Source organism: Ursus maritimus, unplaced genomic scaffold, assembly GCF_017311325.1.
Source record: "Ursus maritimus isolate PB19 unplaced genomic scaffold, ASM1731132v1 scaffold_24, whole genome shotgun sequence".
In the NCBI taxonomy this organism is placed as follows: Eukaryota; Metazoa; Chordata; class Mammalia; order Carnivora; family Ursidae; genus Ursus; species Ursus maritimus.
The window spans coordinates 2,346,496-2,373,239 of NW_024424897.1; the positions used below are offsets into that span (position 1 = coordinate 2,346,496).

At 52.5% G+C, this 26,744-nt stretch overlaps 1 protein-coding gene across 4 annotated transcripts in view; it reads right to left on the bottom strand.

Annotated features, from left to right (window-relative positions):
* Positions 1-2,209: 2,209 nt before the first annotated feature.
* The window catches only part of RNF213 (ring finger protein 213), a 99,552-nt gene continuing 75,017 nt past the window's right edge, over positions 2,210-26,744 (bottom strand). For 3 of the 4 annotated variants that reach the window (XM_040640067.1, XM_040640065.1, XM_040640066.1), the window contains 22 exons: positions 23,298-23,409; positions 22,531-22,741; positions 22,103-22,293; positions 21,100-21,222; positions 20,199-20,309; positions 19,356-19,598; positions 19,011-19,092; positions 17,646-17,680; positions 16,292-16,386; positions 15,007-15,166; positions 13,874-14,054; positions 13,052-13,143; positions 12,194-12,445; positions 10,991-11,123; positions 10,558-10,641; positions 10,057-10,237; positions 9,597-9,798; positions 8,390-8,467; positions 7,645-7,839; positions 7,185-7,274; positions 6,923-7,101; positions 2,210-4,051 (listed from right to left, as the gene is read on the bottom strand). In XM_040640067.1, the coding sequence (XP_040496001.1) occupies positions 3,898-4,051; positions 6,923-7,101; positions 7,185-7,274; positions 7,645-7,839; positions 8,390-8,467; positions 9,597-9,798; positions 10,057-10,237; positions 10,558-10,641; positions 10,991-11,123; positions 12,194-12,445; positions 13,052-13,143; positions 13,874-14,054; positions 15,007-15,166; positions 16,292-16,386; positions 17,646-17,680; positions 19,011-19,092; positions 19,356-19,598; positions 20,199-20,309; positions 21,100-21,222; positions 22,103-22,293; positions 22,531-22,741; positions 23,298-23,409 (3,184 nt within the window). In that variant the 3' untranslated portion in view covers positions 2,210-3,897. Of the gene's footprint in view, positions 4,052-6,922; positions 7,102-7,184; positions 7,275-7,644; positions 7,840-8,389; positions 8,468-9,596; positions 9,799-10,056; positions 10,238-10,557; positions 10,642-10,990; positions 11,124-12,193; positions 12,446-13,051; positions 13,144-13,873; positions 14,055-15,006; positions 15,167-16,291; positions 16,387-17,645; positions 17,681-19,010; positions 19,093-19,355; positions 19,599-20,198; positions 20,310-21,099; positions 21,223-22,102; positions 22,294-22,530; positions 22,742-23,297; positions 23,410-25,056; positions 25,336-26,744 lie in introns of those variants that run through there. The other variant, XM_040640068.1, reaches the window with a different exon arrangement.

The window sequence follows — 26,744 nt, forward strand, 5'->3', positions numbered from 1 at the left end:
CCCCCCCCCCCCCCCCCCCCCCCCCCCCCCCCCGCACGACACTGTGATTTTAGGCCCAAGACCTCAGTGAAAGTCCTGAGAGCAGGTCGCATTCCTCACCGGGCCAGACTCATGGGTCGTGGCAGGCCCAAAGCCTCACCTGCCACAGTACACACAGAACCCTTGGAACATTGACTCTTAGCTCTAAGCTCCTCCACTGAATGAATATTTACTCCGCGCTCCCTTGTGCCAGGCCTTGTGCTGGATGTTGGGGTTACAGCTTCCTCGGGGTGCAGCTGCATGGTGTGCCTGTTGCAGTGAAAATGAGGCGCCAGCCCCCTTTAGATTGAGTGGGCAAGGCCTCTCTGAGGGGATAGTTAAGAGGAGCCCGGGCAAAGGGCATAGCTCGTGTAAGGGTCCTGTGGTAGGCAAGACATTGGTGTATTTGAGGCATGGAAGGCAGCCAGTGAGGCTGACCTGTAGGCATCTGACCCATGTTGTATATCCTACCAGGGAGATTCGGAGAAGTGTGTGGATAAGAACTGTAGTCTGAATGTAGATCTCAAAAGGAAATACGGACGTTGGAGGTTCAGGAAAGGCTTTGAATAGCATTTGACAACTGACAGGGCCTTGAAGGATGGGCAAGTTTCAGCAGGGAGAAGGAATACCCACCACTTCTGAGCGCCCACTGCATGCCAGGCACGTGCCCTGTCGTTTACCTGCACTAGCTCCTTTCTCACCACAGCACAGAGAGGTATTTTAAACATTGAGAAGTCAAGGCTTAAAGAGGTCAAGGACTTGCTCAAGGCCATAGAACTGGCAAACAGGAGGGCCAAGATTTGCACCGGGGTCCGTCTGGGACGTGTTGTGGGTCGGCCTTGTCATGGTACACGGTGGTGAGGATGAGGGGGCCCTTGCACTGGGTGACAGGGGGCCATTCGTGGGCCTGTGGGGCTGGGGCCGAAGTTGCTCTAGCCGAGGCTCTGCTGTGCTTCGGGGTACAGGCTTTGGGGGTGGGGAATGCTGGGCCTGTGGCACACTCATCATCAGGGTGGGTGCAGAGGAATGGGGCAGGGTTGGGTGCAGGTCTGTGTAGGATGGACAAGGTCTTGGGGCAGCATGTGTGCGGTCCAGCTAGGGCCCGTCCCTCCACTTCTCTGGGCTCTTGCCGAGATGGCTCCCCCAAATCCTCCCACCTCCTCATAAGGAAGCAGGGTCCTGCTGTCCCCAGGGCCCTGATGAGGTGAGGTCAGCATTTGCCCTTTCCTGGTGCTGCTTTTCCAGTTGGAACTGGGATTCACGATGCTTGTGCATAAGCTAATTCGTGACCAAGAAGGGCTTGGAAAGCGTTGCCCGAACCCAGGAATCACCGACACAACTCATGGCGTCTCAGTTAACACATGATGAAATCCCGCAGCCTGGGACAAAAGGTACAGAATTTACACACACAGCAAGGTCCTAAAAGGGAGACAGTGATCAGTCATGAAGATTTTCAGGTGAGTCACCACCAGCCTAGCGATGATCTCTGCCTGGGCAGAAAGCAGGAGCTGCAACAGGGAAACGTGCAGGTGGGTGGATGCGATCAGAGGCGGGAACGAGGGGGAGGTGGTGGTCAGTGAGGAGACAAGAAGGCAGGGACGGGTCGGTGGGCTTGAAACAGAAACTGCGGGAAGAAGAGAGGTCTGACAGCAGGGGCAAGCCTTCCCCTGGAAGCCCACAGGTTCTCTCCTGGAGGAGCCTTTCCGTTTGGAAGAGAAAATGCAATTTTCCCCGAATGTATTTTATCACTCCAACGTCAGCGGGCCGCCGGGAGCTGCTGGTTTATCCCTTGCGTATCTTTATTCCTTTTACGGAGGAACTGTTGTTCCCATCCCACAGCCTGACCTGTGGACACAGCACTCACAGCTCGCTAGAGTGCAGCTGTTTTCCAGCGAGGCCATCGCAGGCACAGGTGTGGGGTCACCCCTCTGAGGCCGAGCCTGAGGCTTTTGCCCTGGAGTCTGGCGAGCAGGGGCCAACTACGGATCCCGAGCTCTGCCGTCATTCCGTCCTGACAAAAATTTACTTCCCACCTTCTACGCCAGAGCGAACATATTCTGTCCGGAACATTCCACTTTATGGATGCGTCTACATGTACGCTTCCACAAAAAACCAAAAACATTCCCCAAAGCTGAGTTGGTGTCTACTTGCCATAAATAGAAGCTCTGCCCTCAAAGAAAACGATTTTTTAGCAGCAAAACTCAAGTTTATTAAAACAAGTATGACAAGTATAATAAAATTTACATTTGCCTGTGCTAGGCCAGTGTATTTCTGTACAAAGAAGATAATGCTAGACAGGATGGTTAAGGCTTTGAAAGCATAGCATAGAAAACAAAATACCTTCGTTAAAAAAACCCTTCATAAAAATGTGGGGGAAAAAGTTCCCAGCCAAAAAAAAAGTTTCACAGCAGGAGACGGACCCCCGACTCTCCCCCCCCCAAGGTGTGGCACAGTGAGGGCCCAGAGCAGCACCTGATGGCCATGCCGGCTCCGTCCCGACTTGGAGGTATCAGAGCACTTCCAAGTGCAAGTCGAGGAATTGAACAAGCCCCTCTCCCCTTAAATGGGCAACCCAGGCACAAGATGGGGGGGTGCCTTTGCAGAGTCTGGAACAATGGAACAATCACAGGTTACTAAGTGCAAGTGGCTGTTGTATCAGATTAATCGCCAAGGGGTCTGGATTACCGGGCCCCCCTTCATCAGACACTGAAGAGAATGAGGGGCAGCTTCTGCCGGCAGCTCCCTCCACTGTGGCTGCAGTGTTGACAGCAGTCCTGGCAGCATTTTCTCTTCCAGTAGCTTTCACCCCACGGGCCTAATTTCAAGTTGACTTGAGTCGTTCACTGATTCGGAATGTATACTGAAGACGTCTGCCTCTGACTCGTGAACAGTAGGCATCTCCGTGCTAATGGGTGCTGAGCCACTTGGGGGCAGGAGTCAGTCCAGAGGCCACAAGTGTCTGAGGACATTGTGCGAAAGAGGCACAAGCCTCCCAGGAAGAAAAGAGGTACAAGATCAGCTGGTAGACTATTCTCTTTTCCCTCCTTCAGAAACTTGGCTGGTTCTGTGTTCTCTCTTGTTTTTACGGCGTGGCTGAGATCCAGAGGAAGAAACAGACCGTCACACGTCAGGGACTTCGAGATCACATCAAGACCACACGTTTATTTAGCAGGATGCTGGACCATCCATAAGTTCTCAGGAAAATGCCAGAACCATGCCTTTGATCCAAGGCTAATTGATAAGCTTTCATTCAGAATTTAAAACCCCTAGAGTCAGAAGCAAATGTGACCATCACGCCAGTCTCTTGATTGTGTAAACAAGGAAAGCTCCGACCCGGACACGCCGGGGGCCGTGTGAGGGCTGGGAGGTTTGGCCTCAAGGCACTCACAGAACATGCTGACTTGTATTTGGAAGGGGACAAAAAAGGGGCTTCATGGAAACCTACAAATGTGTGTATAACACGCAGGACTGAAGGGAAGCAACGAGCCGGAGTCTCCTCCCTGACTGCAGAATAGATGAGAAGGAAAACAAAAGCAAAATCAATAGCCCTGTTTCCCCCTCCCTCATTCTGTAGTTAGAGGGGCCAGGGTGGGTACGTGCCAGTCTCCAGCCAGCAAGCTGAAGGCACCCTCCGCCACTGTCACGGGAAGCTGACAAGCACATGCTCAGTCCGCCCCCCTCCGGGGGAATGGAAAGGCGGTTGGTTCCAGTTTCACAACGTCTCCAGTTCTCCCCTCCCCCCGGACGGCACTCACAGTCCGTGAGAAAGATGTGGAACTTGCACATTTCCTGAAGCAGCGTGGCTCTTAGGCTGTCCGTGGCACAGCACGCGGGGGTCCTGCAGCCCCCCAGGAAGCCCCAGCCAGGGCAGAGCGGACTCTAGCCTGCTTGCCGACCCTGCTTCAGTTCAGCAGCCGCGCCCCACACGGGGACACAACTGCACAGCAGTATCTTCTCTGGGAACTGGTGCTCCAGTTCAGGAGGGATTTCACTGTCTTTGGTTTCCATGTAACTTACCAGAGTGTCTCTCAGGCTGAAAAACCAAGGAACAAGAGACAGGAGGTTAAGCGGTCTCCCATATAATGCAAGGACACCATCTGGGGTCATCACTGTCTCCAAGTGCTCACGGAGACCATCAGAGTCAAGTCAACCAACTCCTGAGTTCCTGAGCGGGGACTAGAAGCCGGGGTGAGGGGCTGCAGGACACACCTGCTGCTTACCACCTGCACTATACAAACAGCCCAGAGCGTAGCTGACCCTGGTAATGGCCGGGTCACGCTCCTGTAAGCACTCTGCTACTGTGATCTGCTCTATGAACACACAGCCTCGCCATTCAAAAAAACCTTGTATTCCATTTCAGGTTTTATGTTAACAAAGATGTTTCCTAGGAAAGGGATCTTTTTTCTCTGCACTGAAAGTCCAGGATAGTAAAGACTTGTTGAGTACGTTCAGAGAATATCAATGATGCAAGTATATGCCCGACAGTGTAATGGAAGAAAACTGCAAATATGAAGTGTGCCGGCGAGGAGACCTGGGATTGGATTATCTATTTAGAAAAACAAACCAGGGGCACGTGGGTGGCTCAGTTGGTGAAGCCTGGTCATGATCCCAGGGTCCTGGGATCGAGTCCCACATCAGGCTCCCTGCTCAGTGGGGAGCCTGATTCTCCCTCTCCCTCTGCCCCTCCCCCCGTTCGTGCTCATTCTCTCTGTCAAATAAATAAAATCTAAAAAAAAGAAAAGAAAAACAGGAATGGTAAATCCCTCACATCACACATAAAAAATAAACTGGTCAACATAGCAGATGTCCAACACGAAACTACGAAAGCACAGGAAGAAAACATGGCAGAATACTTCACAGCCTTCAGGTAACGGAGACCCTTATAGCTATATTTTCCTGGTCCTTATAGAAAAATTCCGTCAGATCTGGCTTTCTGAAATTAAACACTGGGGTAGAGCATTTGTAACATAACAAATAAAAGGATGATCTTAAATCTTTTAAGATTATGAAAAAAGATAACTGAAAAAAACCATAACAGATATCAACAGATAATTCAGGAGAAGATAGAAAACTGGCAGATATGCTAGGAGAATATGTGCAGCTTCAACAGCAGACAGGAAACTAAAAGTGAGGATGAGATCTCCGTTTTGGGCCATTACAGACTGGCAAAACGTAAAAGACAGATAATATCCAGTGTTGGGTATTCTCACATACTATACATGGGTGTGGTTTTCTCTTTCTTTTCTTTTTTCTTTTCTTTTCTTTTCTTCTCTTTCTTCTTTCTTTCTTTCTTTCTTTCTTTCTTTCTTTCTTTCTTTCTTTCTTTCTTTCTTTCAGATTTTTATTTATTTATTTGACAGAGAGCACAAGCAGGGGGAGCTGCAGGCAGAAGGAGAGGGAGAAGCAGGCTCCCCGCTGAGCAGGGAGCCCAATGCGGGACTCGATCCCGAGACCCTGGGATCGTGACCTGAGCCAAAGGCAGACACTTCACCGACTGAGCCACCCACGTGCCCCTAGTTCCTGTTTTTCTAAATAGATAATCCAATCCCAGGTCTCCTCGCCAGCACACTTCATATTTGCAGTTTTCCTCCATTACGCTGTCTGGCATATACTTGCATACACTGATATTCTTTGAACTACTAGGTATTTACCCCAAAGATACAAATGTAGTGATCTGAAGGGGCACCTGCACCCCAGTGTTCATAGCAGCGATGTCCGCAATAGCCAAACTATGGAAAGAGCCCAGATGTCCACCGACAGATGAATAAAGAAGATGTGGTATGTGTGTATACACACACACACACACACACACACACACACAATGGAATAGTACTCGGCCATCAAAACACACGAAATCTTGCCATTTGCAACAACGTGGATGGAACTAGAGGGGATTATGCTAAGGGAAATAAGTCAATCAGAGAAAGACAACTATCATATGATCTCACATGTGGAATTTAAGAAACAAAACAGAGGAGCATAGGGAAAGAGAGGAAAAAATAAAACAAGACAAAATCAGAGAAGGAGACAAACCATAAGAGACTCTTCATCGTAGGAAACAAACTGAGGGTTGCTGGAGGGGAGGGGGATGGGGGATGGGGTAAATAGGTGATGGGCATTAAAGAGGGCCCGTGATGGAATGGGCGCTGGGTGTTACATAAGACTGATGAATCACTGACCTCTGCCTCTGAAACTAACAATACACTATATGTTAACTAATTGAATTTAAGTAAATTTTTAAAAAGTTATGGTATATATATACACACATAATGGAATCTTCGTCATCAAAAAGAACCTGGCCATTTACAACGATGTGGATGGAACTAGAGAGTATAATGCTGAGTGAGATAAATCAGTCAGAGAAAGACAAATACCATGTCATCTCACTCATGTGGAGTTTAAGAAACAAATCCCATAAACAAAGAAAAAAAGAGCAAACAAACAAACAAAAAAACAGACTCTTAACTATAGAGAACCAACCAGTGGTTACCGGAGGGGGGGTGGAGGGACAGGTAGCCAGGTGAAGGGGATTAAGAGCACACATGTCCCCCCGAGCACTGAGTGAGGTACAGAACTGCTGAATCACTACCTTGCACACCTAGAACTAATACGACACTACGTTAATTACACCTCAATAAAAAAAGAAAAACTTTAAAAATAAAATGCACATCTCGGACATAAGTACACTTGTTATAATGAGAATATATGACTTCTGTAATTATTCTTAAAAACCCGACACAGACCAAACCCACGGGCCAGCCCGCGGGGGGTCTGGAGGGGGTAAAACAGGAGGGCACAGGCTTCTGAGGTGAGATGGCATCTTCCATGCCTGTGGAAGACGGCGGGAGAGACTGCAGGACACCTCGTGTGCACCGGGCCCACCTGTGAACGAACCCCTGCGTACCTCCACTCGGGTCTGAAGTTGTCCTCCGCCCGGGGGCTCTTCAGTTTCAAGATGATCATTTCATGAAGCTCCAGGAGGAAGGAGTCGAGGTCCGTCTGATTCAGGAAAGTCCTGAGGCACTTCATGTCTTCTGGGCTGAGACCCACTTTATACTTGGCACTGATATCCCTGAAGGGCTCCTAGAACAAACCAGAACAGAGGCAGCAGGAGGCTGGGAGGAGGTGGGGCGGCCCCAGTCCAGCAGGGGCGGGGCTGCACTCACCTTATGCAGGCGGAGCAGCTGTTCTGACCTGTGGGCCGACAGGAGCTGCCAGAGGGCGATCGTGTGCTTCAGCTGGCATCTGCTGAAGGCCTGAAAGGGCAACAGGCTCCTGAGCGGGCACAGGTGGGCGTGGTGGCGCTCCTGCTCCCGTGCTACTCTGATCCCCCATGCACGGACACGGACACCTCCCGCACGCACGCACCAGCCGTGGGCCTAACCTCCAGAGCCTCGTCCCCCCGCTGCCATCCCATCTCAGAGCCTATTCCCCTCGCGGGAGAGGCGGGTGGCTGGCGTGCAGTGGGGGCATCTCTGACATGCCCGGTTCAGAGCCTCACACGCAGACACGTCGCTGCCTCTAGTGCCGGAGTGCGTTCTGCGGACCCCCGAATGGCGCTAATCCCAGCAGGAAGTGGGAAGGGCAGCGTGGACTGACCCGCAAGAGAGCCCAACCGAGACCCACCTTTAGAGCCAGCGCCGTCCGGTCGCCCATGCGCAGCATGTCTTGGACATACACGCTCAAGGGCATGTTCGGATTGCCGCCGGCCGTGCTCAGAAACCCCAGTGTGACTTCGATGACGGACAGAGCTTCACAGGCATCGCTGTAGGACAGGAGTTGCCCGCAGATGGCGCTGACGGCCACGTTGGGGAGGGGTTTCTAGGAAATCAAAGGCAGGACAGGGGTCCATGGCTGGGGCTTCTCGGGTGTCGCTCCCTGGCAAGAGCGCTCACCCTGTTCGCTGCCAAGGCCATAAGGTGGGACGATCCCTCTAACAATAGCGGCAGTTAACACTTAGTGACCCCTAAGTGGCAGCGGTATTCCGGACTCTACAGAAATAGACGTGAGGTCACGGAGTCCTCAAAGCAGCTCTGGGAGGATATTCATGCGGACGCATGCACATGCCAGACACACACACCCCACACACGTAAACCCGAAGAGCAGGAACAAGTAAGTTCTCTGGACCTTGTGCGTCAGCACGGCCACGACATCCTGACTAAGAAACGAATGCAGGATTTCAGCAAGAACACTCCTGCTGATTCGCGTCCTGCTTGCCCTCTGGAAAGAGCAGTGGGCTCAGGGAACTCAGGGAGGCCCCCTGCGTGCTGCCCCCAGCCATCGCGCGGAGCGAGGCTGTGCAGTCCCCACACGAGGAGAGCACCATGGTCAGGTAAAAGCACTGTGCACGCCGTAAGGGAGCTGTGATCACCTGTGCCATTTTGCTCCTGATGTCCATAAAGAGATGTTCATAGTTCCAGTCCCGTCTGTACACCAGAGTGGGTATCCCCTAAATTGAGAAAGAAAACAGTCTCTGGAGATGGAAGCCACTGTGGAGGCTTCCTGAGCAGTCACTCCACCGCAGGACCGCGCTGTCCAGCACGCCGTCAGGCAGAGCGCAGCTTTGCGGCCCTGTGATGTCCCTGCCTGACCCACAGTCTATGGAACCAGTAACACAACAAGGGACCCAGCCTTGCCTCGATGGCCACGCAGATGCCTCACAGAGGACGCGGTAGGCTTGCGAGCCGGTGGGGACACAGGAGCGTGGGTGGGGCCCTCCTGTTTGCGCACTCCCCCAACCATGACCAGGCACAGCCTCACACAAGGCAGTCCCTCTGCTAGACGACAGGGATGGCAGAACCAGTTAAAACGGCCCTGGGCACAAACAGTTCAGAGCCCAACTGTGGGCAGTGAGGGAGCACCCCCCCCCCCAGTACAAGGTCTCTGACCGGACCTGGAAGGAACAGGAACAGTCTAGGTAAAAGAACAGAGACATGAAAGTGCACAGGGTGTTCAGGAAGAGAGGGCAGTCTGGTGCGCGAAGTCACAGGAGTCCACGCAGTCCACAAGAAGTGGCCGGAGACAGGCTGGGACAAGCAGCAAGGGCTTTACCCCACGGGCACTAGGATGCCTGTCGGGGTCGGGCCTTTACCAGGGAGTGATGGGAGTCAGATCTGGTTTCAAAGTGTGGCCTGAAGACATGGGAGGCAGGGAGCAGTGGGGCTACTGCAGCGGTCACACCTGGGACGGACGCTGGGGGCGGGAGCGGGGTCTGCGGCAGCTACATGGGGCACCCATGGTGCCGGGTGACAGGCTGCGTGTGGCGAGGAAAGGCAACATGGCAGCCACGAGGGGCCGTCGGGGGTGGGAGGCAATGCCATTACTATGGTGGAGAAATTCGACAACAGGTCCGCTGGGACCTGTAGAGACCCTGGGGGGAAGGAGGCTCGGAGGCAGCTCAAGGGAGTCGATGGCCGAGGCACGGCGGGCAGTGAAGTCCCGGTCTCTGGGGGGAAGCGCAGCTGGGTGGTCATCCCTACTCCCAGCTCACTCGGAAACCGCTGGAGAAAAGCCACACTCAGGCCGACTTTCACAAAACAGATGTGCCGACACCATAAATACCACGGGGCCAGCCGTACCTTGAGGGTGAGCCTGGGTTTGCCCTGCAGGAAGCGGCTGGTGACCTGGCGCTCAACCTTCTCCAGGTCGAACTCCTGCAGGGTCTCCCGGCCCTGCTCCATCTGGTACTGGCAGTTGGACAGAATCAGTGGCATCAGGTCCCGCTCAACCTCGTAACTGATGACGTGCAGGTCTGTGACCTCGGAGGCATCAATGGAGTAGCTGAGGGACACAGAGTCGCAGCACTCAGTGTCCGCCATGCACACGCGGCCCGGGGCTCTGGGCGACACGGAGCCAGCTCCTAGCTGATGCTCCTAGTCCAAGCAGACAAACATGCTGCCTGGGCCTGTGGACCCCAGAGCCTGACCGAGGGACGGGAGCTGCTGCCTCCCGGCTCACGTCTGTCCTGGTGCTGGGTGAACCAGCTCAGAAACAGCTTCCCGGCCAGCAGAGCAGCGCCCCCTGCAGGCGAGCACTCACCTGTTGTTTCCGCTGGAGAACTTCTCCACCGCATAGACAATTCCATTGTGCAAGCCGATCAAGTAGCTGACTAAGGCGGTGGAACAGAGGCCCCGGCCGCGGCGACGAGGTAGGATGACCTCGAAATCAGTGTCCATGTCTAAGTCGGCAGTGCAGTAGTCTTCTGGCAGCTTGATTTCACCTTTAGAGAACAGGGTGTTCTAAGCAAAGAGGCCACCCCTGGTCTCCACCGCTGCTCCCATCGTGTCAAGGCTGGAGCCGGAGATGCTCTGACAGTTCCGCCTCCAGCCTCTCGCCTGTGCTGACTGCTTCGAATGTTCTCAACTCCTTCCTGAGTCTGTATCGACACACCCAAGATGACTGGGGATTTAGTTTTCCCAGTAGGCCATGTCACGTGTCCCACACACCTCCACCCAGAGGGTCACAGATGAAACGCACGTGGCACAGTGCTCTGCGACTGCAGGGCTGAGTTGGGCTGACGGCAGGGAGTGTGGCACCTACCACTGGTCTGCAGTGACCTCCTCAGCTTATTCCATGTCGACAGAAAGATACCAACTCTTCTGTGGAGTAACTGCTTCAACCCATCTGCCAGAGAAAACACTCTTTTAGAGCCCCATGAAAACACCTACCCCATCCAGGGCAACCAACAACATCCCACGGTCTTTGGGAAGAGCCCAACTTCATGCCTCCGGGCTCAGCAACGTGTGTAACCACTGATGTGGAGCTCCAGGGGCTGGAGACCGGGCAGCACGTTCAGCCGTGGCAAAGCCTCTTCCTGGGCTTTTGGGATTCACGGCACCCACTGTGTGGCACTGAAAGCTGGGGGCGCAGAGCACCCAGAACCCCGAGTGCACCTCTCCCAGTCCCGCTGCAGTGATCTCTTCAAGCCACCAAACATGGGTGGTGTCAACCTCTTACTAGAGCAGACTTGTACCTTCGTGGTGGCTGCTAATGAAAGATCGGATGGATTGGTATTCAGCTTCTGGAACGTTCTGGAACCGCTTCACTAGATCCCTCTGCAGGGCCAAAATCTCAGGCAAGAATCTCACGAGTCTCAGCTCTGCCTCCTGGAGAAGGAAGACCGCCCGGCCATGTGTTAGTTCACCTAGAACAGGTTTTTGGGGAAAGAGACCCTGGGGCTGGCTCAGGGCCCGTGTTTGCATTTGATCCAGTCAATGTGCAGTGTTGTGTGAGGCCGTATCAGGCTCCTCGGACACGGGAAGAGGCTGTCCCATCGTTCACCAGAGCCTGCTGCCTGTGTGCCAGACGTCCTGCACACCACGCACAGTCCCTGGCCCCTGGAGCTAACACATCGCATGTGTTTGCCAAAAACTCATGAAAGAAATCGGCCTCATGGGCCCGCGAGGGGCTGGGTGTGCAGAGAACTTGCGGAGAGCAAAAAGGCTGGGAATGTAGGCAACCAGGCCTGGCATTCCTCCTGTGTGTCATCTGAGGACAGGACCCAAACATCTCCAGTCGAATGGGGCTGGGCGCCTCTGTGGGAGACCTAGGAAACCCTTCCCACAGGAACTCCTGCCCTTACACCGATCGTCAGACATTTCTGGCTGGACTGTAAATGCTGGTCCAGGGGGAAGGGCTCGACAGCCAACTGTGGAAGATGAGCCTTCATGCGGAACAAGGCTGACACGGGGTGTGTTTATGGTCTAACTGAGGGGACCGACTCAGCACACTGTTCCCTTCCCCCAAGGCCGGGTCGGGAACAGGGGAGACTCTGGGCTGTCTGACGAAAGCTTTCTCATTCAACAGTCACTGGTGGCCAGGTGCTCCTGGCACTGGGTGTGGGGGGTGAAGGTGAACACACACCACCAGGAAGATCTGAATCCTGCTCCTTCTTGCTGAGTGACTGGGGAGATACCATCCTGGCCCTCACGTGCTTCACAGACTCCTGCTAACCCTGACCCGCAGGTTTTCCCCTGTGACTTTACACTACAAACCGCCTCATGGTCTAATGTGTATGAGGACCCCTCCTCTGGCCCCGAGTCTTCTGTTACCGGTGTTCCACCAGAAAAGTGAAGCACTGACATGGTCAGTTACATGCCCCACGGACTGAATAAAAGGCAGACCGTCAAGCGCACGGGGGACGCACGGGTGTGTGGTCACAGCGGGGCAGCCCTACCTTCTGTAGGAACTTCCAGAGGATGGGCACAGTTTCCCGGCCGTTCTTCTGCTCCACCACGTGCTGGAGGTACTCCACGGTGACCCTCCTCCTGCAGGTCCACATCTTAGAGCAGTGGACCGCGCTCTTCTGGGGCAGGTGGGGCAGGAAGGCCGTTGGGTCACCGTACACGATTCTGGCCACAGGGTTGGAGCTGATCCGCTCATCTTGGCTGATGAGGGTCGTCACCGTCAGCAGGGCTTTCTCCAGATGCTGGGTGAGAGAACGGCACAAGGCCTGGAGGTAAGACCACTCACGCAGGCGGGGACACCCAGTGGCTTCAGCAGCGGGCCATTCAGGGACCTTGCCCTACTGGGTCCAGCACGTGACCAGGCATTCACATTCCTTGTCTCTCGAACCACTTACAAGTTCCTCGTTTGCAGGCTTCATCTCAGCAGACAGGAGACTCCGAGACCTGTGTTCTATGCCCAATCTTTTATTTTTATTCCCCGTTGGGCACACTGAGTCTCAGTACTGTCTTATCTGACAGAGGAGGGACAAATTACACATTTCTGGTGGGCAGCCACATGAGAGTCTGTCTATCTACCTGTTGCTCTCACATCTTGCTGTAAAAGGTGGTGGAGCGAGAGCCGCCTGCACTTTCTGGACTCACAGTAACTCCTTAACTGCCCGCCCAGCCCCAGGGGCAGAGGGTGCAGGGACAGCAGGACGGTGGAGTGGTCACGTGGTCAACCCCTGGGCTGGGGCTCAACCAGTACCCCCGACACCACTTGTGTGAGGGACACTGGCCTGAGCGCCTGGGGGACACCACCAAGGATACCTGCCCGCAGGCTCCCAGCTGGGCTGCTGGCCACGTACCTCCAGCTCAGGGAGAATGAGGGTCTGCATGGCCTTCTCCCAGCTGTTTCTCTGCTCTCTGGTCCACAGTCTTGCATCAAAACCTAAAGGCCCTATAAGGAAACACGCCCGGGTTAACCAAGGAACAGAGAGCACAGCAGCTCCATGAACAGCACCTAAAGGTGACTGAATCATGCTCCCTTTCAGGGGTGCACAGGGCGCTTCCTCTTAAATTAACCTGAGTGTTTAAAAATGGTCCTTGCTGCTCCCACCAACCCCATGATCTTTGTGAAGATACAAACAAAAAGAAAATAAAGTCACTCTCATTGCCACCACTCAGAGATAACTCTTTTACTAAGTTACCTTACGGACCTTTCCTTTCTATGGGTTTCAGTCTTTAAAATGGGAACACTAGCTTCGTGACCACGGTGGTTTGTAGCCTGCTTTTCCATGCAGCAAACTGTGGACATGTCAACACGGTCAGGCAGCCCCAGACAGCCATGTCCTTAGGACAAGCAGAAGGCCCCCAGACAGGCCAGGGGTCCAAGGAGGACAAATCCCAACAGAGTGCCAGACACCGGTCTCTTGACGGTGATGACTCACACATCGCCTGTCCTGGACGATACATGTCCCTCGTGCAGCAGGGCCATCGCACACCAGGCTGGCTTTCCCCCCCATGCACACACATGTAACACCGCTATGCACATGACCCCGGTGTCACAGGTCTTGGCCCGACAGGGGAAATGCTAAGACGAGCTGTCCTCCTGTGTGCTGGTCCATACACTTCTCCCTGCTTCCCCTTATCTGATGTGTGTGGGTGCTCCTCCCCCGCCCCGTGCTCACCCCAGCTGGAGAGGTGGCGCTGCCCTCGGAGCAGGCTGCACAGCACGAGGTGCACCACGGTGGCGGTCTCGTCAGCGCTCCGTCCCAGCGTCTTCGTCAGCTGCTGCAGGTCACTGTGGACGTGCTGCTGCAGAAAGCCTCTGGGGTCCTGCACCGGAGGCTTGATGATGTGCCTGAGCGCCTGCGGGGGCCACGAGACACAGCACCTCGTCTGTGGGGAGCCAGCGCGCCCGCACAGCCCGGGAAGGAGAGCCGGCCCCGAGGCAGAGGCCGTGTCTCAGCTGGCGCTGGGGCGGTGGTGGGAGCGCCGCGCGAACATGGGCGGCGGGAGGAGGCAGAGCAGTGGGGGCGACTGCCTTCCACATGACCGGCGCGAAACAGTCTCACGGCCCTGTTCTTAACTCCTCAAAACCACGCTGCCTATAACCCGTCACTCAAGCAAGGTCTTCCTTCCTCAAGACGCATGTCTGTGAGCCTGCGTGGGAGCAGCCTCGTTCCGAACTCATTACAGCCACACTGTGTACAAACCTAAACAGGATCTCAACCCCTCAACGTTTGCTATGGCGGTTAATCCCCTTAGAGGAGACGCATGTGCTTTCCCAGAGCCACAGCGAAGATGCGGGCCAACGCCGCATTACAGGAGCCTCTCCGCTCCTGGGTGCACACCGAGACATGGAGTGCTCCTTTAACACGGACTTTAGGGGCGTCTGAGTGGCTCAGTCAGTTGAATGTTGCCTCTTGGTTTTGGCTCAGGTCATGATCTCAGGGCTGTGAGATGGAGCCCCATGTCAGGCTCTGCTCTCAGCGTGGAGTCTGCTTGGGGTTCTCCCTCTCCACCCTCCCCCCTGCTGTCTATATTTATATTTATATAAATAAAGTCTTTAAAAAATAAAATGGGTTTTATGTAACCTGACATGTAGTTCCCCGACACCATCACATGCCACGGTGGGGAAATGAGGATGTATGAATGACCTACTGCTCTGTGGATTAGGGAACACTGACAGGGGAGGTGTCCTAGTCCACGGGAGGTGGCCACAACTCTGTAAGCAAAGGACTCATGATGAAAACCCCACAGTGGGTGGTTAGGAATGAACGAGCAAACACATGGTCTGGCAGGAGCGACTATGCTGTACCTGAGGGCTCTGGGCCGCTCCCAGGAGCAGGGCCAGGTGCGTGAGCAACCGGATGAGCAGGAAGGCCACTGGGGACAGCTCTCGGTCAGACACCACCGCCTCGCCTCCGGGCAGCGGGGCTCCCAGCACGTGGCCAGTCTGCGTTCTGTCTGTATTGTTACTGGAGAGGATAAGAGAAGACAGGGTGGAGACTGAAGACGGTCATCTCTCCTCAGCCCTAGGGGCACACCCTGGATTCCTGGGCCCTGGAGACGAGGTTTGCGTTCTGAAGAAATCGGTGTTCTAGGACTTACTCTTGTAAGCCCAGACCTCTCGCCTCAGGGTCTTCCATCCAGCCTCCCCTTCCTGGCTGACCACAGCTCACAATATTCTCAGTGTGAAGCGGCTGAACCAAGTGGTTATTTGTGCAATCCCCGGACCGTGTGTCAGGACAAGGTCTGCACCTGCTTCTCCCACTGAAATCATCGTGGGGAGGGAAGCACATAGGCTAAGGATGGCCTGAGTTTGGGACAGGTGACATCGACATCGGGACGTGTACACCAATCTCATTTTCCCAAATTGAAAACCGGGATTGAAGGCCTGGCAAAGAATTTCGTATCACGTCTAGATGGGAGACACAGTATGATAGATACATTCTGTTGTAAAAATACTCGATGTTCTAGAACATTCTGATGGTTTGTGAAGATAAGAGGCTAGGGTATTTTAAACTATAACAGCACCAGAAGAGCCAAAATGTATGATGGCCACAGGGAGGCCCCGTCAGCCATCTGGGGGAGCACGAGGAACCACACTCATCTTGAGGGAAGGCTGGGATAGGGACACCAGCTACGCATGTAGATTCCAGAGCGTGTGGTAAGAAAGACTGTGTCTCCTTCACTTCCCGCAAACAGTGGAGAAAGCTGAGTTTACAAGTGAGACAGCGTGAGCTCAGATAGACAAAAACCCAGTTTGTGGCTCTGTAGACCTCAATGTCCCTCTGATTTAGGTCACTTGGGTGTGTCAAGTATATTTCTATAGGGGGCATGCCCCGGGCCCACACAGAAGACATCTGGATAAGACACATTAACGTGTGGTCTGCTTTGCATTTAAGAGCCTAGTCAGCCAAGGACAGATCAGGCACCTGTGACATGACCACGGGGACCTTGCGATTGAGATACGATGTGACACAGGCCCAAATGCATAATAGTAATTAATACCGTACTTAGCAGCAACTTATCCACTGGAATAGAGACAGCCCAAACACCCGTGGTTCGATCACTTAGAAAAGAAATACACTCCTACATACTTGATAACTTGGAATCCAGTCTCAGGTCTGTGATTAATCCCTCCAATTAGAGCACCGCAGTCAACGCAACGGCTCTGCTCCATCGGCCTGCCGCACTAGGACAAGACAAACGTGCCCCCGCTCAGTTTCGGAGGAGTGGCGCTTCGTGCACAAACACCACCTGCAGGCCAATCCACATGTGGCATGGGAGGTGGCGATGGCACGTGGATTGCTTGTTCTACTGTGAGCACGTGTCAGTGATGCAGGAGTCCCGAGACACAGGGCAGATGCCCTGTGCAAATATGGTGCCCGTGAGTACATGTGGACGTTCTAAGCAGGAGAGACAGCTTGGGTTTTACTCCCAAACAGACACTTTGTAGACAAATACGTAATCAGCCTTCCTTTCTCACACTCACTGCTCTTCCCCACCCCCCAACCACCACACCAGGGCTTATTATCTAGCACCAGAAACCTACTGCAGCCTCCAAAATTAATTCCTGAACTCAGTTTGGACTTTTTTATTAAAAAAAAAAAAAGTAACCATATGATTTGCTCCTTCCAAAGCCTCATTTTTCCAAATCTGGCTGTGGGCTGGTGTATACTGTCAATCGCAGCCTGTAACAGGCCCCAGACCTCAGGCCGTCAGAGCAGAGAGCGGTCTCAGGAAGAATGTGTCTCGCTCTCCCCACTCCGTAGATGAGGAAGCAGGCGCACCTCAGAAACATGCAGTGCATACAGATCGCCTTTCCTCCTCTAGGCTCCCATTCACTTTGCTCAGTTCAACAGCCCGCTGCTGCAGCAGCAGAGGGACACCATGATGGGCCCTGGCCGGACGCTGCGGAATGCAGACGTGAGGCGCACACAGCTCTCTCCGCCAGGGTTTACCACCCAGAGTCTCATTTCCTGTCCTGTGGTATCTAGAGCACATCTCCTCTAATCCAGCCTATGGACCAGTCAATGCTTGCACATGTCACTGACCCCACGCGGCAGTGGCTGGGAAGGATGGCTAGCAGCAGTTTTGTCTCCCACAGGGACTTGGGCAACGTCTGGACACATTTTTGGTTGTCACCCTGGTGACCTGTGGAGCTCCTGGCATCTGGTGAGTTGAGGCCGGGGATGCTGCGCAGTGCCCTAGCAGAGCCCTGCCCTAGCAGAGCCCACAGTGCTCAGGACAGCCCCCAGTACAGATGGAGGCCTGCAGGCCCTCTGTACCGTTTACATGTTTGGTTGGAGCACCGTAAAAAGCCCTGAAAGGAGTCTATGTTCTCTAGAAGGTCACGACCCCCGCTAACCTCTTCCCCCATGGCCCCCTGCTCAGATTTAGAGGAACAAACGTTTGAGCCCCGCAAACAGCACCCCGAATACCAAGACTCACCTCTCCCACAGAGCACGGGTGACCATTGGGACACACTGTTAAAAGAACAACAGGAGACACGTTGGCTGGTGAGGTTTTATGTAATGACCTGAGGTTAAGAAAGAAAGCCAACGCTCTCCTCTCCGGCCTGACCAAAACGAGACTTGGAGTCCCGGTCCTGAGCACATTAGTGAAAACTACACGTGCGCCCATCTGACAGAGCAGGGAGAAACTCCATTACAGTCCCCTGCCCGGGCTGCTTCAGGAGGCAGCGTCCGCCTATTTCATACTCTTTCTCTTTGATTTTTTTGTCTTTAAAGAGCATGAGTTTTAAAAAAGATTTTATTTCCTTATTTATTATATTGAGAGAGAGAGAGAGAGAGAGAGAGCGCGCCCGCGCTCGAGGGAGGGAGGGAGGGAGGGAGAGTGCGAGAGGGGGAGGGGCAGAGGCCAAGGGAGAATCCCAAGCAGCCTCCGCTGAGTGGGGAGCCCCATGCAGGGCTGGATCCCAGGATCCTGAGATCATGACTTGAGCTGAAACCAAGAGTCGGACGCTCACCGACTGAGCCCCCCAGGCGGCCCAAGGGCATGTTTATAACAACTTTTACAATTAGTTTAAAAGGATTATTGGCTCAGGGGCACCTGACTGGCTCAGTCGGAGGAGTATGCGACTCTTGATCTTGGAATTATGGGTTCCAGCCCCACCTTAGGTGTAGAGATTACTAAAAATAAATAAATAACCTTAAAATAAAAAAAAAAAAGAGAGAGAGAGAGAGAGAAAGGGAACCAGGAAAGGCCTGGCTTTCTCTGTATAAAAAAAATAAATAAAAATTTTAAAAAAGGGGGCGCCTCGGTGGCTCAGATGGCGAAGCGTCTGCCTTTAGCTCAGGTCATGATCTCAGGGTCCTGGGATCGAGCCCCGTATCGGGCTCCCAGCTCAGCAGGGAGTCTGCTTCTCCCTCGGCCTCTTCCCCTGCTTGTGCTCTGACTCTCTCTCTCAAATGAACAAATAAAATCTTTAAAAAAATTAAAAAAAGAAAAAGATTATTTTCTCAGGCAACAGCGAAGTTTACATAAAGTATGGGTTACATTACTTGGGCTCCTAGTTCTGTATTTCAAAAAGAAATATCTTTGGGTCCAAAGCTTGGTTGACCTGGCCCCTGCCTGAGCCACTGGTGTGGCTCACATGCGGATCACTCCCCCGCCCCTGGGACGGGACTCAGGAAAGGCCTGGTGCACATCCTCCCCAGTCGGCAGGGCTCCCTGTTCTGCAAACCCCCCAATCGTGGAACAGGGCAGGCATCTGGGACCTTCAAGGCACAAACCACAGGGACCCCAGTTCAAACCACAGAGGACGGTGACTCTGTCTCAGAACCTGACACTTACTGTACCAGAAGACTCCTTCCAGACCCTTCCAGCTCCGAGCCTGAGCCAGCAAGTCTTCGGGCATCGTTGGAAGATAAGCACCCTGAAAAGCCAAGAAAGCAGAGAAGGCTTCAGGAAAGTGAGAGCCTGGGCTGGATGCCACTGCCCTCAAGTGACGAGGTGGACTCTGGACTCTCTCTCTTCTCCACCCGCAAGTTCTCCGTCGGGAAAACAGAACAAGGGCTCTCGCCATCACTGTGGACTCGGGCGTCAGGTGGGACAGAGGCAAAGAGAGGAACCATGAGACAGAGAGCTTCAACAGGTCCCCGGGGACAGGCCGCTGGAGAAACCACACCCCAGTCTTACCGCCATGTCAGCCGGGGAGAAGGCCAGATTCTGCAGGGGTTCCAAGACTTTGCTGTGTCCACACAGGAGGACAATCGCAGCGTGAATAGCCAGTTCGGTCACTGTGCCCTCAAGGCTGCTGTCCCTGGCACCTGTCCTCAGCAGGGGCAGCGTGTTAGTCACAAGGGAGGTTGCAAAATGTCTCATTTCCGGAGAAGACAGGACCTTGCTTTCCTCGATGAACTTCTTCAGAGCCTCACATTGCTGACAGGAAAAAATGTTTTAATATTGAAAAATATATCAAAGAAGAATATGATGTGAAGCCAAACGTCTGCTCTTAAGTCAGGCATACGTGTTGACGCGAATACTTATCAAATATGGAGAAAATACGGTTTGAGGGGCGATTATCCAGACAAGAGCAAGCACAGCGCCACACACCCAAGCACTAACTCCGACGGTTTCTCACGTTCTTGACTTTGCTTTTCATCGTAATTCTGAAAGTTCTGGGTGACACAGAAATCATTCCTCCAGATAAGAAGGTTGAGGGGCGCCTGGGTGGCTCAGTTGGCTGAGCGCCGGACTCTTGATTTCGGCGGCGGTCATGATCTCAGGGTCATGAGATGGAGTCCTGCATCGGGCTCTATGCGCAGCGCAGTCTGCTTCAGACTCTCCCTCTCCCTCTGCCCCTCCCCCAGCCTTGATAATAAATTAATCTTAAAAAAAAAAAGGTAAGTTGAGAACCCCCATCCTAGATTAAAAAAAAAAAAATTATGGGCGTAATTTGTTTGTGGCTTTTACTTCTATTCAGAAAAGTCCCTCCAGATACCGGAGACAAGGAGCACTGCCCCGAATGCGGACACTCACCTCTGGCTTAGGATGGAGGTTTGTGTCGCGGAACTGGTACAAAGTGGCAACCTCTCTGAAGAGCGCTAAGAGTAGGTGGGCCGCCTGCTGAGGGCCGGGGTTCCTGCAGAGCTGAAGCAAGAAGCAAGGGCCCCAGTGAGGCTTGCAGCCATTGCACACGTCCACCTGAGGGCCAGAGTCCTGCTGATTCAGCCCTTCAACCAGGGGGAGGCCGGGGAGCCCTTCCCAAGACCTAGACGCCCACCGCTGTGCACCTCTGAGACCACGGGCCCCATAAATATTGTGCTGTGAGACGCGGTGCACGTTATCAGATGGCTTAGGACACAAGTGACAGAAATCACTGTCAATTTTTCTGGCCACTTCACCATTCCTTGAACTTCTCCTGGGCAGAAAGAGGCTGTCTATGTACTTCCTCACTTCCTGGCACAGCGCCAGCGTAAACAGGGACTCAAAGAGGAAGCAAGACCAGAACTGCGGAAAGATTAGGTGCTAAAAACCCTGCCCCTTTATGAAAATAAACACCCCCCTCAGCACGGCCAGGAATCCTCACTGTGCGCAGAAGGAATTCCCCCAGTGCTGCTCGCGTGTCTGCCATCAGGGTGACCTTGGAGGAAGTGAGGCTCCAGCAGGGTGTCGAAGGAAGTAACGCACGTGAGCAGTCAGTGGGGAGCTGCTAAGGGCCCTGGCCTGGCGGGTCAGCAAGGTCAAGCACATCTGTCTCCTAACTGTCGCTAGCAGCCTCCTGTTTCAGACAGGCACGCCGAGGCCGTGGACACATGATGCCCCACGTGGCATGTCACCCTGGGGCACCTCTTCCACTGGGTCATCTGACACAAATGAGGCAGCTGCAGGCTCTAAGGGGTGCCATTTGGGACAGAGGGAGGCCCAGGGCCTGTCCTACCTTTGGATCAGCCACAGTAGCCAGCGGCTTGCACTCGAGTATGGCTTTGCCCACGGCGTCACGAAGAGCCTTATATTCGTCACCATGCACCAGGTACAGATCCATCTGGCTTGGCTGACCCTCCTGCAAAGCCCAGGAACCCAGGGGTTATCACAGCGGAGGGGGCGAGGGCACGGTTAGCAAAGAACCATCTGGAAAGGTAAAGGAACTGGGTAACCAGTAGAGGTCCAGCCTTGGGCAGGACAGTCCCCTCTCATCCAGAGAAGGGGTGAGTGGGTAAGAAACTGGAGGAGGACGCAGCGCTGACTCTGTTGCTGCATCCTGTCTCCACTGAGAGCAGAGACCAAAGGCAGGTGACTGCTAGAATGTTGACTATAAGCTCCCATCAGGAGTGAAAAAGCAAGCCAGGATTTTTAGTGTAATTGTTGTAACCCCAGGAAAGGGCTACAGAGGGGCCCCCAAGGCTAAATTGCTACAATTCTATTATCCTCATTCTCATGCTTCCTGTCTGCCTGCTGAGGAGAGAAAGGACTTCTTCTATAAGCTGAATCACTTTTTTTTTTTTAAGATTTTATTTATTTGTCAGAGAGAGAGAAAGAGAGAGAGAGTGTGCACAAGCAGGGGAGTAGCAGGCAGAGGGAGAAGCAGGCTGAGCAAGGAGCCTGATGTAGGACTCGATCCCAGGACCCTGGGACCATGATCTGAGCTGAAGGCAGACGCTTAAACCACTGAGCCTCCCAGGCGTCGCAAGCAGAGTTACTTTTAATTTGCCAAAAGCAAAAGCCACAGAATTGTTCTTTGGCTTTCTGCGCGTCAAACTGGATCTGAAGCAATGCCTCAAATAGGCTTTTCTGCAGGGAGGCGACAGACCAGAAGCACACGCACACCTGTCCCCCGCGGCCGGCCGCCTCCACAGCGTCCCAAGCTGGGTCAGGTTAACCAAAGCGGAGACACAAGGGACCAGAGCAGCCGGGGGGCGGGGGGCGAGGTCAGGTGTTCTCACCTGCTCTACCATGGCCTCCTTGGGGAACACCCACTGTGCCGGATGGCCCTGTCTGCAGAGGCACTGCACAAACGCCATCCCTCGCTGGCTGGCGAGCTTCCGCACCAGGTACACTCGGTACCAGTCGTTCCTCACTTGTCCGCAGAAGCGCTGCACCTGCTGCAGGTAGCACTGCTTCTCCCTGGCCAGCTCTGCAGAGCCCGAGAGGGGGGTGAGCAACGGCGGCCCAGAGCACCTGCCGCTTGCCTGTCCAGGACACGGAGCCAGGCAAAAGGCAGGCACCCCTGTCTCCAGGAACCCACAGTGAACACACCAATCGAGAAGGAAGGGGACACGGTACAGACCGGGATCGCTCTGGGAACTCCCTGAATGTCTAAATCACGGGGTCTCGAAGCCTGGGGTAAAGAAAGGTGCAGAAGGAGACCTGCCTGAGCCCTCCTGAAGCTCGCTGAGGAAGTCAGAAGCCCTGTCAAGACACAGGCGGATCCTGGCCATCTCCTGCAGGTGTTCCACCGACGCCTCACAGGCGGGCTCCGGGCCGTACCGCCACGAGTAGGTCTTCAGGAAGACCCCCTCCTCTCTCAGGTACATCAGCTCCTCGCTGGTAGACAGAGCACTAGTCTTCTCATACAGTGAATCCTAGGGAACAAACCAGAAAAAAAGGATGTTGTTCTTTTTAGCATGCATATCCCCAACCTTCCGAAGCCTCCACACCGTGACAGGGGAGAACAAGATACAAATACCGTTACCGAGTTTGAGGGTAACTGTATTGAATCATGGCAAACGAACGTCCCTTTTTGTGGGGTGGGGGCAAGAAGGAGGCAAAGTGAAAACATATGAAAAAAACCCCACATCGTATGATCTAATTTTCTCAAACACCTTGTAAAATTTTGGGAAGTAACAGAACAGGGAGAATAAAAACGAAGAGTGGTCATAGGCTTTCCAGCTGGAGATGAGCACGGTTAAGGAGGAGGGGGGGGTTCTGTTCTCTGGCCAGGCCCGTGTGTGGCAGGACACACAGCCGCGGGGGCAGAAGCAAGGCTGCGGAAACCCTTTCTGTGTGCGCGCAACAACGCATCTGTTCCTTTCACCAACGAAAATGATCTTCTGTGAATTTTCAGACACTTTTCCCCTGAACCAGCCACATGGTGCAATGAGTCTGGGGGAGTCGGGCCGGCAGTTGTGGCGTGCTCACCTCCAGGCAGCTGCTGAAGAGGATGTAGAGTTCGGTTTTGTCTTCAGTCACCAGGGCCTTCTCCTCCAACAGGGACAAGTACGCCTGGATATAATCTTTCACTTCTTGGAAGCTATGGAAAGAGAAATAAGGTACCTGGTGGTCCCATCGTACGAAAAAAAAGAGAGAGAGAGAGAGAGAGAAAGTGTCTGTCTACCTACCTACCTGGCCACCTCGCTCCATCTCCCTGTATATACACATACCCACGTAGATATGTACACAGTTCGTAACAACATTTTATTCAAAGTATTTTATTTGTATTTATTCACTTATTTTTAAAGATTTTATTTATTCATTTGACAGAGAGAGAGTGAGGCAGCACAAGCAGGGGGAGCAGGAGGCAGAGGGAGAAGCAGGCTCCCCACTGAGCAGGGAGCCCGATGGATGTCTGGCTCGATCCCCGGACCCCGGGATCATGACCTGAGCGGAAGGCAGAGGCTCAACCGACTGAGCCACCCAGGCGTCCCCTACTGAAAATATTTTAGGGCAATATTGGAGGAATACAAAATTCTGTATTTTAGACCACCTGTTCTCAGACTTTTGGTTTCAGAGCTCCTTTACAGTCTTAAAAACTACTGCAAACCCCAAAAAGCATTTGTTAATGTGGGTTCTATCTATCAATATTTACGATAGTTGAAATTAAAACTGAAAAAAGGGAAAATATTTATCGACTCATTTAAAATATAAACCCATTACATGTCAAAAATAAACAACTTTTTTAAAAAACCAAACTATTTTTGAAAACAAAAATTAATTAGTAAGCAGAGGGGCTTTGTTTTCCATCCCTGCAAACCTCTTTAATGCCTGGTTTAGAGAACTTCTCTGGACTCCGCAATCTTGCTCCTGCTTCCGGCAACAGTGAAGTAGATGAAAAAAATCCGGTCTCATACATTTTGTCGTTGGAAAGAAAGATACATTTTCACAGTATTTCCAGATGATGGTGAATATTCTTCTTTGACACAACACCAAAACTCGATAAATGATCATTTCTAAAGGTTAGCTGCAGTGTGCAACCTGAGACCACATCAGTGCACTTTCCATACTCAATTACATTAAAATGATCTGCCGTGCACTTTAATGGATTTTTTTTTTAAACCGATGCGTGATTCTGTGACATCATGCACTGGTCATCTGGAAAATACTGGTTCACTGATCTATGCAGATCTTGCAAATGCTGACATTGTCGTTTCGTGAGATATTTTTAAACCCTCACCTTCACTAGCACCACTGCCGGTACCACCAAACAGGCTCCCAGTCTGAGGGAGCTGACAGGCCTCGTTTTCCAGAACTCCAGTATCTGCTTCAAAGCCTGAATTTTCTCATTAGCCACAAACACTGTCAGTTGCCCTCTTTGCTTGTTTTCGAGAAAATGCCTGCCAAGCGCCCAGCTCTGAATAACTGCAGTGTGCCGGTCGTTCTTTCAGGCACGAAAGCGATTCCATAAAACAAGAGGCCAGCTCGGTGCGTAACTCAAGAATTGCAGCAGAGATTTTCCTTGAGAAAACGGTTTACTCTGGCATGCAGCCAGAGCCCTTTGTGCGCGCTTCTCATTTTGACAGAATATTAAAACGTCATGGCCTCAAGGGTGGAGGTTAAGTGAAATGAATGGTTTTGTGGCTTCATCAAGGACATTCTTTTTTTTTTTTTTTTAAAGATTTTATTTATTTATTCGACAGGATAGAGGCAGCCAGCGAGAGAGAGAACACAAGCAGGGGGAGTGGGAGAGGAAGAAGCAGGCTCATAGTGGAGGAGCCTGACGTGGGGCTCGATCCCACAACGCCGGGATCACGCCCTGAGCCGAAGGCAGACGCTCAACCGCTGTGCCACCCAGGCGCCCCTCATCAAGGACATTCTTACGTGAGACTGGCATTTGCTAACACTACGTGTGCATGACTGGCTGCCACGGGGTTTCCTGGTGCTGGGACGTCAGCAGTGTCTTCCTCACTGCTTCTGTAACATCGCTGCCAGGACTGATGTGTTGAAAAAGGCAAGGACCATCCTGTAGTGTTTTAAAATGGATTTGACCTCTGGGACCCCGCCCCCCGCCCACCCGGCTGCCACCCACGGTTCACAGACCGACACTTAGGAAAGAAACCACAACACTAGGTCCATGCCGGGACCACAGATGCCTCTCATTCGGAGTGCTGTCGACACCCCAACACCCCATCTAACACAGGAAGTACACAGCTGCAGTCCACACTTGACGGAGGGAGGCATGGCCTCCCTTCCAGCGTGGGGCGCAGGCGGCCGGGGGCTGCGAGCCCAGGGTGGGGGAGCGCGGCGCTCCTTCTCCACAACTCTGCGGCCAGGGTCTGCCTGGCCCGGTTAGTGGGCACAGCAAACAAAAATGTTCAAACCGCCGGAGTGCAGAAGCAAGAACTTCTCAACCCAGAGAATGACGAGGCAGATTGTAAATCATGTTTTAGGTCTTGAGATTTTCTTTTTGAAATCAGTACTGGTGGTGCCTGGGTGGCTCAGTGGGTTAAGCATCTGCCTTCAGCTCAGGTCATGATCCCGGAGTCCCGGGATAGGCCCTTGTCGGGTTCCTTGCTTGGTGGGGAGTCTGCTTCTCCCTCTCATGCTCGTGCTCTCTTTCTCTCTCACCCCCTCTCTCAAATGAAGAAACCTTAAAAATCAAATCAAATCAGATCAGTTCTGGGGGTGCTTGGGTGGCTCAGTCAGTTCAGCATCTGATTCTTGGTTTTGGCTCAGGTCATGATCACAGGGTCGTGGGATTGAGCCCTACGTCAGCCTACAGGTTCAGCAGGGAGTCTGCTTAAGATTCTCTCTCTCCCTCTGCTCCTCCCCCCTCCTCTAAAATAAATACATCCTTAAAAAAATAAAATAAAAAATAAAAAATAAAATGAATTCTATAATGTTTAGTCTCTAAATATTGAAGAATGAAGCATTTCCCCTTAAGGGTACTATTCCTACTCCCATTAATGTGTCTACTCTATATGTCAAGATGTATGTGTGTCACTGACTATGTTTTCATTTCTCTAAGCAAAGAAATTCAAATTAATACAGATCTCACACATTTATCAAAATGAGTAAAAATGACATCAAAAGAGGCTCTTTTCAGATCTCAGATCAACTTGACATATATGCCTTAAAAACCATTTTAAGTCACAATAAGATACTACTTCTCTAATAAAGTGTATTTTAAAAGACTTTTATTTGCAAATCCTTTAGAAATCCTGTTTGAACAGACTATTTCACAAACAATGAAAAGTAAAAAAATAAATAAATAAAAAGCAAAATGAAATGTCCGTAGACAAGGCTGAAGAAGATCCACATTCTAAATGTAAATCTAATCTCTGTTCCGAGTCTGCTTTTGAGACACTAAAGTTAGAAATAGTTGTTTCTATTGGAAATTTTTTTTGTTGTTTTTTTTAAGAGAGAGCGAGA